At 30.1% G+C, this 14,069-nt stretch overlaps 1 protein-coding gene across 6 annotated transcripts in view; it reads left to right on the top strand.

Annotated features, from left to right (window-relative positions):
• LOC142321924 (uncharacterized) overlaps nt 1-12,805 on the top strand; it is a 28,929-nt gene extending 16,124 nt beyond the window's left edge. For all 6 annotated transcript variants that reach the window (XM_075360493.1, XM_075360483.1, XM_075360459.1 and 3 more), the window contains exons 3-4: nt 2,336-2,616; nt 9,709-12,805. In XM_075360493.1, coding sequence (XP_075216608.1) covers nt 2,336-2,616; nt 9,709-10,783 — 1,356 coding nt within the window. In that variant the 3' untranslated portion in view covers nt 10,784-12,805. The remainder of the gene's footprint in view (nt 1-2,335; nt 2,617-9,708) is intronic.
• The last annotated feature ends 1,264 nt before the right edge of the window (nt 12,806-14,069 follow it).

Below are 14,069 nucleotides of genomic sequence, written 5' to 3'. Positions count from 1 at the left end.
TGACGAGTCCCTGCGACTTTTTCCTGTTCTCAACTTTAAAAAAACACCTCAAAGGACATCGTTTTGAAAAAGTAGAAAAAAAAAATGTAACAGACCATCTGAAGGATATTCTAGTTTTTGAGTTCCAACACTGCTATGAAGAGTTGGAAAACTGTTTGAACCATTGCGTGGCTTCCCAAGGGAACTATTTCAAAAGTGAGAGTCCATGTGTCATTGGATTGTGAATAAAAGGTTTTTCTGAACCAGTCTCATTACTTTATGTACAGATTTCAGGTATTATATTAATTTTTATCTTACATTTATAAATTCTTCATTTTCATTACAGAAATGCCAATAAAATGACTAGATAAAATGATGTTAAATGTTTTTTTAACAATTCTTTATTACTGTTGTAGTACTTACAGCCATAATAAGCATCATCAGCAATCAAATGTTAGCGATTAGATTACTGGCAAGGGCAGAGCAATGTTCCTTTTTGTGTTTGGATTTGGCGTAAGGGAAAACTTTTCAGTACTGTCTCCAACTCGTGTTGTAAATAGTAGATCTCTGAGACTGTAGGAATAGATATAACTAACTAATGCCTTTATCTTGCTATAAACATTATCAGTTTATTTGCATATTTACATTAGATAAATTTAAAATTGTCTATTTACGGGAATATTTTGTACAAAATATTCCCATAAGATTTGTACAAAATCTGTAATAAATTAAAAATGATAAATATTTCTTTGGTTTGCTGTTTTTCTGACTTTTTTCATGAAAGACCTTGATATTTATCATAAATTCTAGATTTTTTGTACTTCAAAATTTATGTGTAACACAAAAAGAAATGTTATATTCTGAAGAAGATAAGTAAATAATATCATCTTAAAGCTCAGAAAATTTACTAAAAAATATCAATTTTTAAGTTTTTATGGAGGAAAACAATTGGGAGTTCTGCAAGAGGAAAGTGAATACTGAATTATTCTCCTTACTGATAATATTAAAATGTAAGCAATTCGGGGTGGGTGTATTCATCTACAAGAATATATTACAACAACCAATTAATAATCATTAACAATCATACTTTTAAGACAGTTTATTGCATTTCCTTTAAAATTAAATGTTTTTTTTATTTCAAGTGTAAATTACACTGGCATTAAAATACTTTTGTACGCGAGTGAAAAATATTTTATACACTCAAAAATGATGCATCATGACTTTTTTAAGTACTTTTTTATGAATAAAATAGGAAAACTCAATTTTTTTTATGCATAATTGTATTTTCATTTTTGTCGGTTCATATATCACTAAAATTTACATTAAAGACGGCATTGTAACTGTTTAGGCTTAACTGTTAATATAACTAAGCTATCTTATTTTGTTAACTATATAGTTGAACATTGTAATAGTGCTTATAACAATATTTGTTATTTCACTTTCTGTATAAGAGATATTGTTTCTGAATGAATTGTAAAAATAGTGTTAAAATTATGCGTTTCAAAATCTCAAGAAGTATGGTTTTTTTTTAAGAATGTCTTAAATGATTGTTATTTTGTGTAGAATTAATCAAAAGCTAAATTTCCAAAAATGCATCTTTTAATAGAATTGTGTTTTTAAAGGTATTTACAAAAACTATCATACCACCACCATTGATCATTTATAATAAAATCATTCCTGAAAGAATATATTTTTATTGAACATTCATACCAATTTTTATCACTTTGCTATCTTTTTATTTTTTATTCTTACTGGACTATATTAAGATTTACAAATGCTAGTACATAGCTGTGCCCAACTTGTATATTAAAATGAATCTTGAGTGCCATTGTAGCAATCAAGATACATTCAATTCTCTTTTTGTAATTGAAATAGTGGTCATCATATAAATAGTGGTCCCTTCTCTCTCACATTCAGTTCATTTGAAAACTGTTGTTATACTTAATATTTTTTATGGATGAGATATTAAAGTGATAGATAATGTGGTGTTACATGTACATTTTTTTATCTTTGGTTATAATTAAAATTGATGGCTGGTTTGAATTCTGATAAATTCTATAAATTAATTTGGAAAAGTTTTATAATTTTTTATTGGAATATTCATGTATGTTATGTTGATTTACAATATGAGTAGCAGCTGTTAAAGATGAAATAATCAACAGCACTCTATCCTTTCTCTCGTACTGTTTATTGTTAAAATCATTTGAAAGCGAGTCAGAATATGCGTCCTGATCCCTTCAAAATGTAAAATTATTGAATAAGTATATATAAAATAGCCTGACAATATTGATTGATTAAATATAGTGTAGATTCTCCATTAATTTCATTTATTATCTTTATATATTATTTATTTCAGCTGTTCATTAAAGAAGAATGTAGTGAAACCATACATAATAATAATTATGATGATGGTGATAATGAAACTAAAGAAATTGACAACTATAACCAACATATACAGAATCTGTTGAATGCAGAGAGTAATATTGCATCTGGTGACTACATTCAGTCTGATATAAATAAAGAAATATCAAATGAAGTAAATATTAAAAAAGAAGACCAAATAATTGATCTTCCAGAGATAGTAGATTTTAGTAATCCTGCTGGTCCATCTAGTGACAAAATGACATGTGATTCAGAGTTGGTATTTCTTTTTATGGTTTTATTATTTTTTTTACAATGGTTTTTTGTTATAATATTAATTAAATAAATTCTAAATTAATATTTCTGCATTATTGAAAGGTTTTATTAAGAGTGCGCTGGTGCTGAAGAAATATTTGTCTGAAAAGGTGGTACCAGATTTAAATCATTGGTTTAAATTAACAAATTAACAGTTTATGTTTACTTTAGAGGAACCCTTTTGGACTCTTACCTCAGTTATTTTCATTTTATCTTATTTTTAATTTTACTCTTTCGTTTGTTATTTTGATGAGTTTGAATTAGTGATTGATTGCCTTTTACACTCATCTTAATCTGATAATCCCTTTAAAACCAAAATTTTTTTTGTCTATTGTGGACTTCTGTCAATTGCTTCTGTTTGTCTAAATCAAAAAAAAAACCTTTCCCATTTTTGGTTTTGTTTGTATATATTGGATCCCACTTGGTCCATATAATACTCTTATGATTACTCATAAGCTTTTTGTCTGAATAAACTATTAGACAAAAGTTGGGCAATCTATAATTAAAAAATTCTATTCAAAAATTATAGATTGTCCACCTATCTATAATTTTTTAATGTACCTAAGCACAGGCTTCTACCAAATTCACAAACAACTTAGGAATATGCTCTAACTTCATAAGTAACAAATCTGCTTTTTCTTGAAAAAAAGTTCTTCGTGTAAATTGGCTATCATAAAATTTAATGATTGCCTTTTATGTCTCTTCCCCTCTACATTATTAGATTCTAAGACATTTGCCCCTTCTTCGAATGTTTTTGAAATGCTCAAATAGAAATCTTTTATCAGAAATGAATCTTTTATACAGGCAATCACATGAATTATACTATACTTATAATATATGAATTATACTGCCAGTTCACAGAGTTACATGGCAGTCCCAATCTAACCTCGATCCTAGGATTACATTTCTATAGATGTATGATTGTTAAAATGTAAATCCTGTTAATACATATAGAACTTCTTTCTAATAGCTTTCTTACACAAGATAATATGTTAATAATTTACAAGCATTTTCATAAGCATGAAAGGTACAGCAAACTGATGCTAGTGTATTCTTTACTTTAATACATTGACTATTAACTCTGATGCTTGTCTTTATTTGCTTTCTGCTATCAGCCATTAGTCCCACATGTGGGAGTTCCTTACCATACTGGCTTCTTTACGTGTTAGTTCTTTTTAGTGTAACATTATTACCTCGCAAAATTAAATAAATTGTAAGCCTCTGGGATATTATCAAACAACGTTAATAGTCATACTTGCACCAACCAACACCTTAACCCTTTTAATAAATGAATTGTCACATGTACTACTAAAAAACTCACATGGCACTTCCCCTGGACCTGACATTCATCTCGGTACGCTCTCACACCTTCCCAATTCATCGTTATGAGAAAAAAAAACTGTTTATTTTCTGCTCAAGTCGTCCTACCCATCTGATCAGAAGCCATTGTCATACCAGTACTTAAACCTGGTAAAGACAAAGCATTCCCCTCAAGCTACTGCCCTATCTCCTTGACAAATGGTTTTAATATTATGATACAATTACCTGTAATGAGTGCAGTGATGATTATCAGTTCAAGTCATTAAGAAAAAGCACAGCCTTCCTTTATCGTTGTGGAGACTGTCAATGAATGTTGATGTTTTCAATATTTTTATATGATTGGTGGAGGAAAATCTCGTAAAATGGTATTTTCCACCATTAAAGTGTCTGTCCAAAGATCTCTTTAAAAGGTGTGATATGTGTGTTGAACGGGAGGACCATTCCATAAAATAAATACTTCTTGAAATAGAATGTCAAATTTTGGTTGTGCTTATTGGCTCTATAGATTTTTTGAGCAGTTTTCAAGGAGGAAAATTATTTCTGAGATTTTAACAGTAACTTCAGTGTTTTTAAATAGTTCTTTGATCACTCGGTTGTCTTGCTCAAATAAAGAAGGTCTTTTGGCCTTATTTGAAGAATCAAGTATTTTTTTGAAAAAATGTAAGTTTGCAAGATTGCTCTTCATCATTATAATTGCTAAAGATTCAAGTGTATTTGCAATCTGTTTCTTCTGCTATTCTTAGGAACTTGCAACTAAAATGTTGTCTCATATTTTCTATTATAGGAGGCTCACTAATTTTCATTTCAAGTCGATTTGACAATGCTTCACAAAGGTTTTCTATTTTTTTTTTCTAGAACTTATGAAGGTTTTCATTTGAATAAGTTTCTTCTCAATCTTCAAATTGTTTAAGTTTTGAATGGCTTGATCTCTCTAGATCTTTATCAGGTATTAAACATTGTTATTTAAGCTTTCAAGTTCCTTAAAAAGAGATGGAAAATTCGTCTCGCTTAATTTTGTACTTTTCATTATGATTCCCTTTTTCTTCAGTGTGTTTTTCATTGAAGTGTAATAATCAAAAACTGTCCAGATACATGTTTACATTTTGTGTGGTGCAACTAAATTTCGTCACTAATTCTAAAATATAAATTGTCCCAAGCAGTTTTTTTTCCTTTCTGGAATAATTTAGTTTGCTTTTTTTTGCAAAGCAATGAAAAATAATTTGAAATCTCTTTGAAATGTTCCGTAAACTCTCAATTCACTCCGAACAAAACAGGTTTGTTGGAATAATTTAGGATTTAAAAAACTCACTGGTATTTTCTCTTCTAATGTAATTAATTCCTCATAGCAAATTCCCTAGTTGATTTTTCATTACATTTTTAACTGTTTGAGCTTGACTATTAAACCAAAAATGTGTTGTCTTCTTGAACATCGTTTAAAACACATTCTAATCTATGTGCTAAGTCTCACATAGGGAGGAAAAGTCATGGACGACCCCTTCACAAAGCAGGGCCAGTTTTTTAATCTACATCTAGATCAAAATATTGTCCATCAAAACCCATGCCATTTAACTGTTCCTTTTATTTTAATATTAAAATTCTCGATAGCACATTCGACTTTCTGAACAAGAACATCACCTTTGTGTGAAGTGCCACATGGTGATATATCATTAATAATACAATTCTGAACACCATCTACTAATATGGTCAGACATTTAATCTGATATATATGGTGAAGTTTGGTTGTTTTATCACCCGTGACAGATACTAAAGGCAAACAGTTTGTTACAGGATTTTTAGTATCCAAAATTTTTACTTTCATGGTAAAAAATATGTTTTTTTCTGAATTCTCTGTAAAATTTCTTGATTAAGCTCACCAATATCAAAATCATTTAATACATTTAGGCTTAATAATCTTTCAAAATATTTCTCACCCTTACCTCTCTAATAGCACTTTAAGGTGCTTTAGCAACCCTCAGATCCACCTTTATATGTTCTTTTACAAAATTACATTTCTTTTCTGAATTGCTTCAGAAAAGTCAATGCACCATTTATGAGCATGTGATTGTAAGTGGTAAATTAGATTTACCACTGTGGAATTAGATTTTGAAACTGTACATTCTAAACTGGTATTCACTTGGTAGAGAAAATACCAAAAATGCCAGATTTAAGAACAGTTACCTCCTTGGAAATTGTTTTGTAATGCTCTTCACATGGGGAGCAATTTACTGTGCTCATATATTCTGATAAGCACGGCATTAGCTGAAAAATATCTGGAAACTATTTGCTTATCCTAATTAATTTGAGTTTTGCTTCAAATTCGTCATTTATCTCAACTGGAGTGTTGGCTTGGACAAGTGAACTAGATGGGCCTTTTTCAGTAGTTTTAACCTGATTCGATTTTTTAATAGTTCATCAACTTTTTTATTAAGGCCACATATCGCCTGATTTATAGTTAACTGTTCAAAAATGTTAGGTTAAATAATTGGCCTGTTAGAGATAGACTATCGCCAACACCGGCATTGTTTTACCTGCAAGATAAGTTTTATTTGTTTTTTTAAAGGTTAACTGCTACTTATTTCATCAGAGTCATGAGTTTTTGTTTTTAAAAATACAGAAATACTAGCTTGATCATTAGTTCTTGGTCTTTCATTTCTGTGTTTACTTACAAAATGATTTCCAAGTTTATTTCATCTGCCGCACCAGTCTCAAAACACACAGTTTATAATCTTGCTTACTTTTAGTTGTGGACGTACAATATTTTATTTATTTGCAATACTGTATATTATTGTGTGTATCCTTTAACACTATTAAACGTCACTTAATTTCTTCACTATTAAACAAAACAATACGCTTGCAGCTGGCCAACTAGTAAAAACAAAGAAACACTGTTGTCTACCCAACTAAAATGAATAGTGCAGTAGTGAGGAGACAATATGCACTCGTGCACGCATATACTGGTAACCACAATGCGTCTTATCAGTAATGTGTGTCCCTTGCCTGTTACGATTTGAATCTATAAGTCATTGCTCACCAGGAATGTCGTTGCTACCAGGAATGTCGTTTGTGTTCTCATTATGCATAATACTCAATAGGTTAAATGTTTCTTTTCAACCCCAGCTTGTTAAAAGACCAATTATTCTAGTTAATAATTGTAAAAATGATATGAATACATCATTTGATATTTATGTAGTGATTTCTATTTTTCATGACTGGTAAAAATTCCCATGAAGTTTCCCTGGGCAGCCCAAATTTTCCCCAAATCACGTTCACATGTTTTGCCATACTCTGCTCCCCTGTGTGGTATTACTACAAAATATGTAAAAGTTTTCTGATAGCATAGTCAGTTGTAAACTTCCTAAATCTGTAATGTTGATGAATTTTTATTTTTTCTTGCATATAACACAGGTTTAGTCATGCAATATTATTTACTAAGTGTTATGTATAATATGGTTCTTGAATTTAGATTAAAATTATAAATTTTGCAAAAGATAAAACTGACAGTACAATGATATTAAAAAACTTGATTTTGATTCGTTGAAAAAGTGAAAATGTATTTTTTTAATTTCTTATTCGCACTATGTACTGTGTATATAACCTTGGCTATCTGGTATTGAAGTTTAAAAGTGTGGTTTTTCAATTTGAAAACAGACTTTGTGACTTCACATATCACTTCACTATAGCTACTGTTTAAGGTCTGTTTGTACTTTCTCAAATTCTGCAAATACACAAAATAAATATTTCAGGACATATATTGAGGTATTTGTGTGTACATTGAAACTGACAGTACATAATCTCAATACAAAAAATTTATTGTTTAAATGTAAATATTATAAAAACTTATAATATTTTTCTGTTCTTACTTTTGATATTTTATGGCGAAATCTCTTAAATAATGTCATATTAAAAGCCATGAAAGTTTTCAATAATGAATTTACGGTTAGTATGAGATCCTCATCTAAGATGGTCCTTACTTTGTGAACGGCCTTAATTTTCAATCAAATTTTGCTTGAATAACCATCCCAGTGTTTCATCCATTCTTTATAATCCAAACTTTTCAGGACTTCTCTGTAAAGCCTATTCAGTACTACTTTAGTATGCAATTTACCATCATCATAAGTTTTATCACTACTTTACATGCAGTCTACCGTACCATTGTGTGTATAATTTGTATTTTAATGTTAATTAGAAGAGGTTAGCAAGCGTTAAGTTTGATAGGCTACGTTGTTATTAGGTTACAAAGTACAGTATATAGAAACTATGTTACCTAACCTAATGCTTACTTCGCTCTCAGACCTCAACTAATTAACATTAAATAAATATATTCAGTTTGTATCTAATTTATAATATAAGTTTACTATTTAAAATAAATTAAGTGGGAGACTAACCAAATAGGTGGGATTGTGCTACTTAAAACCTCATAATGATGGTAGACAGCATACTAAAATAGTACCAACTACTCAATTCAAAAATGATGGTCCCTCAGTGATATTTTCAACTTTGGATTAAAATAAAAAAGTTAACTGGTGCTAGATAAGGTGAAAGAAATTGTAGAATGACTACTGTCTCATGATTCGTAAAAAAACAGACTTATTAATAACAATTTGTGCAGAAGCACATTGTCTGCAAAGAAGGTCTAACCTCCAAAGGTTGGGCCTTTTTTCCCCTGATAGCTTCACAAAGACATTTCAAGATAGACTTGTTCAATGTCTTGCCTGGTGTAAGAAATTCGTGGTCAACATTTTTTTGAAAAAATTTCACCATGAGCTTACTGTTTCACTACACTTTTTCGGTGACCCTCTTAATAATCATTAAAATGATTTCATCCTTGATTCATATCACCTTGGATTTGTTTCTGCTAGATAATTAAAAGTTGAAGCATAAATTTTCCTGCAGTGAGATAGTTTTTGTAAAGCTTAGTTCTTCAGTTAAACAGCAAATGAATTTAGAACAAATGACCTCTAAATTTCACAACAGTTTCTTCAGTTTTGGGTATTGATGGGTAGGCCTGAATAAGAATTGTCAGTTGAAGTTCAGCCAACTTTTAAAAGCCAACACCTGATTCTAGATGACAGCTTTTCAAGCATCTCCATAGAGTTTTCCAAGATAACACAAAATTTTGTATATTCATAGCTCATGAAAATCATTTATTTTCAATGTTATTACATACATTTTCAAAAATATAATACTTTTATTTGAATGGAATATGTATACTTTCCTTTTTTTATTTATCAAATTTTTAAACTCGTAATCCTCTACAGTTAAAACTTTATGTAGAGTTCGAATATCTCGAAGCAAATGCCTGGACTTGTCAAGTAATACTTGTAGGGAGATTGTTTCAAGCATACCTTGAATATCATAAAGCAATTTATTTTAGAATATATGCTGTACATTATATCTATAACCACTCTTCTGTGGTTACTTATTAACTCGGGTAGGAGTTGTACAATAAAATTAATATTGAGATGGAGTTTTCATTAGGTTACTTCCCAATGTTGGCATTGAGTCATACATAACATAATACTCATTCCATTAATCCATTAGTAGCACTGTATATTGCACTGATTAAAAAGTACAAGAATTTACCAGACAAATCTCATAATTTAGTTGCCCATAAACTTATAAATTTAATAAACAGAAGTGCTACCTTTGTTTGATTATTTGTTGTCTATTCGTTTACTTATAGATTTCAAGTGTAATTGATGCTACTGTAACCTTATTGTTGATTTGTTTCAGATCATCAAGATTGCTAGTAAAACAACCGTATCGATCCAAAACCAAAAGAACTAAAAGAATTGTAAAAAATGCAAAAAAGAAACCAAAAAAAAATTCTGATTTTGCAACTTGTAATATTTGTTCTGCACAATTAGAAAACAAAAAAGATTTTGAGAATCATATTGAATCGCATTTTATTGATGGAGATTCTAAAGTTTGTGATAAGAATGCATTAGAGTGTAATGATTGTGGAAAATTGTTTCCTTCAAAAAGATTGTTAAAACGACATTTGGTTACACACAGTAATGATAGACCGTATACATGTGACATTTGTCATAAGTCATACAAGCGTTTAAATGATGTAGCTGTGCATAAAAAGAAACATACAAGAGAAAAATTATTATCATGTGACATCTGTGATTTTACTACAGTTTATAGATCAGCATTAACAACACATAGAAAAAGACATTCACAAGAGTATGAATATCGGTGTGATAAATGTGGAAAAGGTTTTTTTGTGAAAAAATATCTTGAGGAACATGAAAATTTTCACTCTGGAGAAAAACCTTTTCGGTGCGATATCTGTGGTAAAGCATTTCCATACACTAGGTATTTAGTTGCTCATAAAAAAGATCAGCATCCAGATGGTAGAGTTCCTGTTAAAATAAATAATTGTAATATATGTGGTAAAATTTTTTCACATAGGAGTTCATTAAGGTTACACATCGCATCTCACACTGGTACAAATGTTTGTTTGTGTGATATCTGTGGCAAGGAATTGACTAACAAAGAACATCTTAAGTTTCATAGGCGCATTCATACCGGTGAAAAACCTAATATTTGTAATGTGTGTGGAAAAGGGTTTGCTAAAAGTTGTAATTTAACATTGCACTTGCGAACTCATAGTGGAGAACGACCATATAGCTGTACAACTTGTGGTAAATCATTTTCTCAACGATCAACACTTGTTATACATTCACGATATCACTCTGGCGAACGACCGTATGTCTGCCATATCTGTGAAAAGGGATTTGTTTGTCAAGCATTATTAACTACACATTTGAAAGGACATTGTATGATGTCCGATGATTTATAATATTGGGCTTTTAACAATTTTTCTTTGTGAAGTACATCAGTGATTTTAGTGATCTAGATCCTCGGGTTAAGTTATAAAGACATAATGCTATCTAAGATTTTAAAGGCAATGTTTTCCATTATCATTCTTGATAAACATAGCTAGAAATTAAATCTTGCAGAAGCAAATGATTTATTTCTGTAAGATAAAAACTTATGCTAAAATGAATTTAAGTTAAGTATCATGATAATTTATATAATAAATTCTTCCTTTTCATAAGAGATCTTGATTTCTAGACAAGATAATTAAATTAACCTGATCAGAAACAGTCTCTCTATAGGTGAATTGGTCCTAAAAATGTAAGAATAGCAATCGGATTATATATGTTTAAAAATAAACAATATAAAATATTAAAAAAAAAGAAGCAAACTTCTTAGTTTTATAAATTAGTTTAATTGCAAGAAATTTATTATTTATTTTGTTACAATTTTTGTTTTAGAAAATTGATTTTCCTGATTAAGAGTAAACATGCTACCTTGAAACCAATCGGGAATTTTTTTTGTCACAGATTTGACATGTTTTGTTTGCTTCAGTACATCATGTAATTATTATAACATTGTCTGTGAACTCTTTGATACTATCTATATATATGTATATTTATGTAGCTAAGAAAGTGCTTATTATTTTGTAAATATATTAATTGAAGTTTTCAAAGAATATCTTAATTATTGTGTATTGTTTTAATATAAAACAATAATTATAAACAATATTTTTTAATGTGGCAGGAGTTTACCATATCTGTCTAGTTGCAATATTTATATATTTAAGCCCATTAGTTGTGTTAGTTGTGTATCATTGGATTGAGTTTAATTATTAGTACTCCTAAATTAACAAATTAGTATTCCTGAAACCATGATCCTAAATCGTGTTCAGTCAGAATCAAGTTTTATAAAAATAACTTTTTCTAAGAGGTCTGGAAGTAAACCAATAATATAATACCCAATATCTATTCCATTTATAATATGTTTAATGAAGATTTCTCTATCAGTAGTTGTTGATTGCACCTTTATGAAACAATTTTGATACTGATTTAAACAATATTACTACCAGTGGAGGTAGGGAATGTTTTATACCAACCAGTTAATAATTTTTTTACTTCTTAAAAATGTATGACGTATTTCTAAAAAAAATCGAACTGATCAATCTACAGACAACAGAGCATGCATTAAGTTCAAATGGCACACAGCTGAGTCGCATGACATCCCGTCCCTCCATTCCTGCCTCCAAGTCAACTGTGGACCCCTTAGTCGAGCCTTGGCCTTCGTTCGTATTGCTCCTTTAATTACAAGCCTGTTGGAAAAATGTTGAATGTTTTAAAAGAACAACATGTAAATGTGAAATTTCTTGTGAAACTCAGAAAATCCGCCACAGAAACTTATTCTTTGTTAAAAGAAATATATGGTGATGAATTTTGATCACGCACTCAGGTTTTTGATTGGTTAAATGGTTCAAAGAGAGTTGAGAAGAGATTGAAGATGAACCATGTCTAGAATGACCATGTTTATTGGCATCCATGGGGTTGTGTATGTAAATTGGGTACCTAAAGATCAAACTGTGAATCAGCAATACCATTTTGAGGTCCTAACTATTCTTTGTGAACGAGTAAGAAGAAAGCAACCTGATTTGTGGAAAAACAATCCACATTTGTCTTTATGGATTCTTCATCAAAACAATAGCCTGGTCCATGCAGAATTGTCTGTCAAGATGTTTTTGGCCAAGTACAGGATCCCTGCATCGGAACATCCACCCTATTCACCAGACCTTGCCGTATATGACTTTTTTCTGTTCCCCAAGGTGAAATCAGCAATTAAACGAATAAGATTTGAGACAATTCACGCTGTGAAAGACAAAGCAACGAAGATCCTGAATATGCTTTCAGAAAATTACTTCCAACACAGTTTCGACCAATGAAAAATTCATAGAGAGCAGTGGAGGAGATAATGTTTTAAAATTGTGAAGAATAAAAATAAGGTTTTTACAGCATTAATCTGGTTCTTTTTTAGCCACACCTCATACCAATTGAATAACTGTTTTGCTGCTCTTCTCCATTCCTCTATCGTAACCCACACCATACTTATTACATCCTGTGTTATAAATTACCTGTTTCCTAAATTCTATTCTACCTTTCCTAATATTTACTCTCTTAAACTTTCTTCTAGAACTAATTTATTATCTTAGATACTGTAATATTAGGACCAGCAGGCTTTTCCTTTATTTTACTAGATTGTATCACTAATTTCTCTCCAGTTTATCTAAAACAGTTTTCAAACTGCTTAATTGTTAATATTCTTCTGTAATAATACCACATTAGGTTCTGAATAAGATTAACTAATAGAAGAAAGATCAGTCTATCACAGCAAAAGTGCAACTGGTAGTATATAAATCTGTTGTTAGTTATTATACATTAGTAATAATACATACTTTAATTAAATGTTATATAAAATTCAGAATCATAAAAAAATATTGTGGGGAGAGCTGTGCTATTTATATTATTTTTTGTAGATAGACCATCTTTTCTCATCTCCCACCTGTTTTCCTTTGTTAACCCTGCCTTTAACATTATTTTTCTTTGCGTGTTGGGTCTGACCCTACTAGATTCTCATATGATGGTATTTTTATGGTATCTTGAAATAGAGACAGCCTTACTTAGATGTGGTCGGGATGGGGATGCCTGTGGACTGACTCTGGGACTAAATTTCATCTAACAGTGTTCAATAACCCTAATTGATAAATAAAAAGGAGTATAAGCTATCACTATTGTATTTTTGTATTTTTAAGTTGTAATTACCTTTGTGTGAAATAAAAGTTACAACTTTGTTTTACTGTACAGGTTGTTATAAGTTTAGTTTTGATGTGAATAAAGAGAAGATACAACTACTTAAGTGTACTTACAACTTTATTATTTTGGAGTCTGTGGTAGGGCACAATCCACTTTGTCATTAATCATTGACACTGAAATACTTCCAGACACTCTAAGTTTGATCTTTTTGTTTTCCATTATTTTTTTATTTTGGTTTTAAAATTTTGAACTAACAAAGAGTTGGGAGAATGTTTAGTTTTTCGTCCTCTTTAGTTAAAATAAAATATATCTTAAAACCTTTTTGCTTTTATCAAAAAAGTAAATAAAATTAAAAAAATATTTTTTCCATTTGTGCATACACGCGAGTGTACCGTACACTGAAAAGTACATTCAGTACACTGCAAATACACGTTCTAAGTTCATCCACATACAAAAGTGGTGCCTACT

Source organism: Lycorma delicatula, chromosome 1 (assembly GCF_047948215.1).
Source record: "Lycorma delicatula isolate Av1 chromosome 1, ASM4794821v1, whole genome shotgun sequence".
In the NCBI taxonomy this organism is placed as follows: domain Eukaryota; kingdom Metazoa; phylum Arthropoda; class Insecta; order Hemiptera; family Fulgoridae; genus Lycorma; species Lycorma delicatula.
The sequence above is the reverse complement of the archived record's forward strand: the minus strand, read 5'-3'. Positions and strand labels throughout refer to the sequence as shown.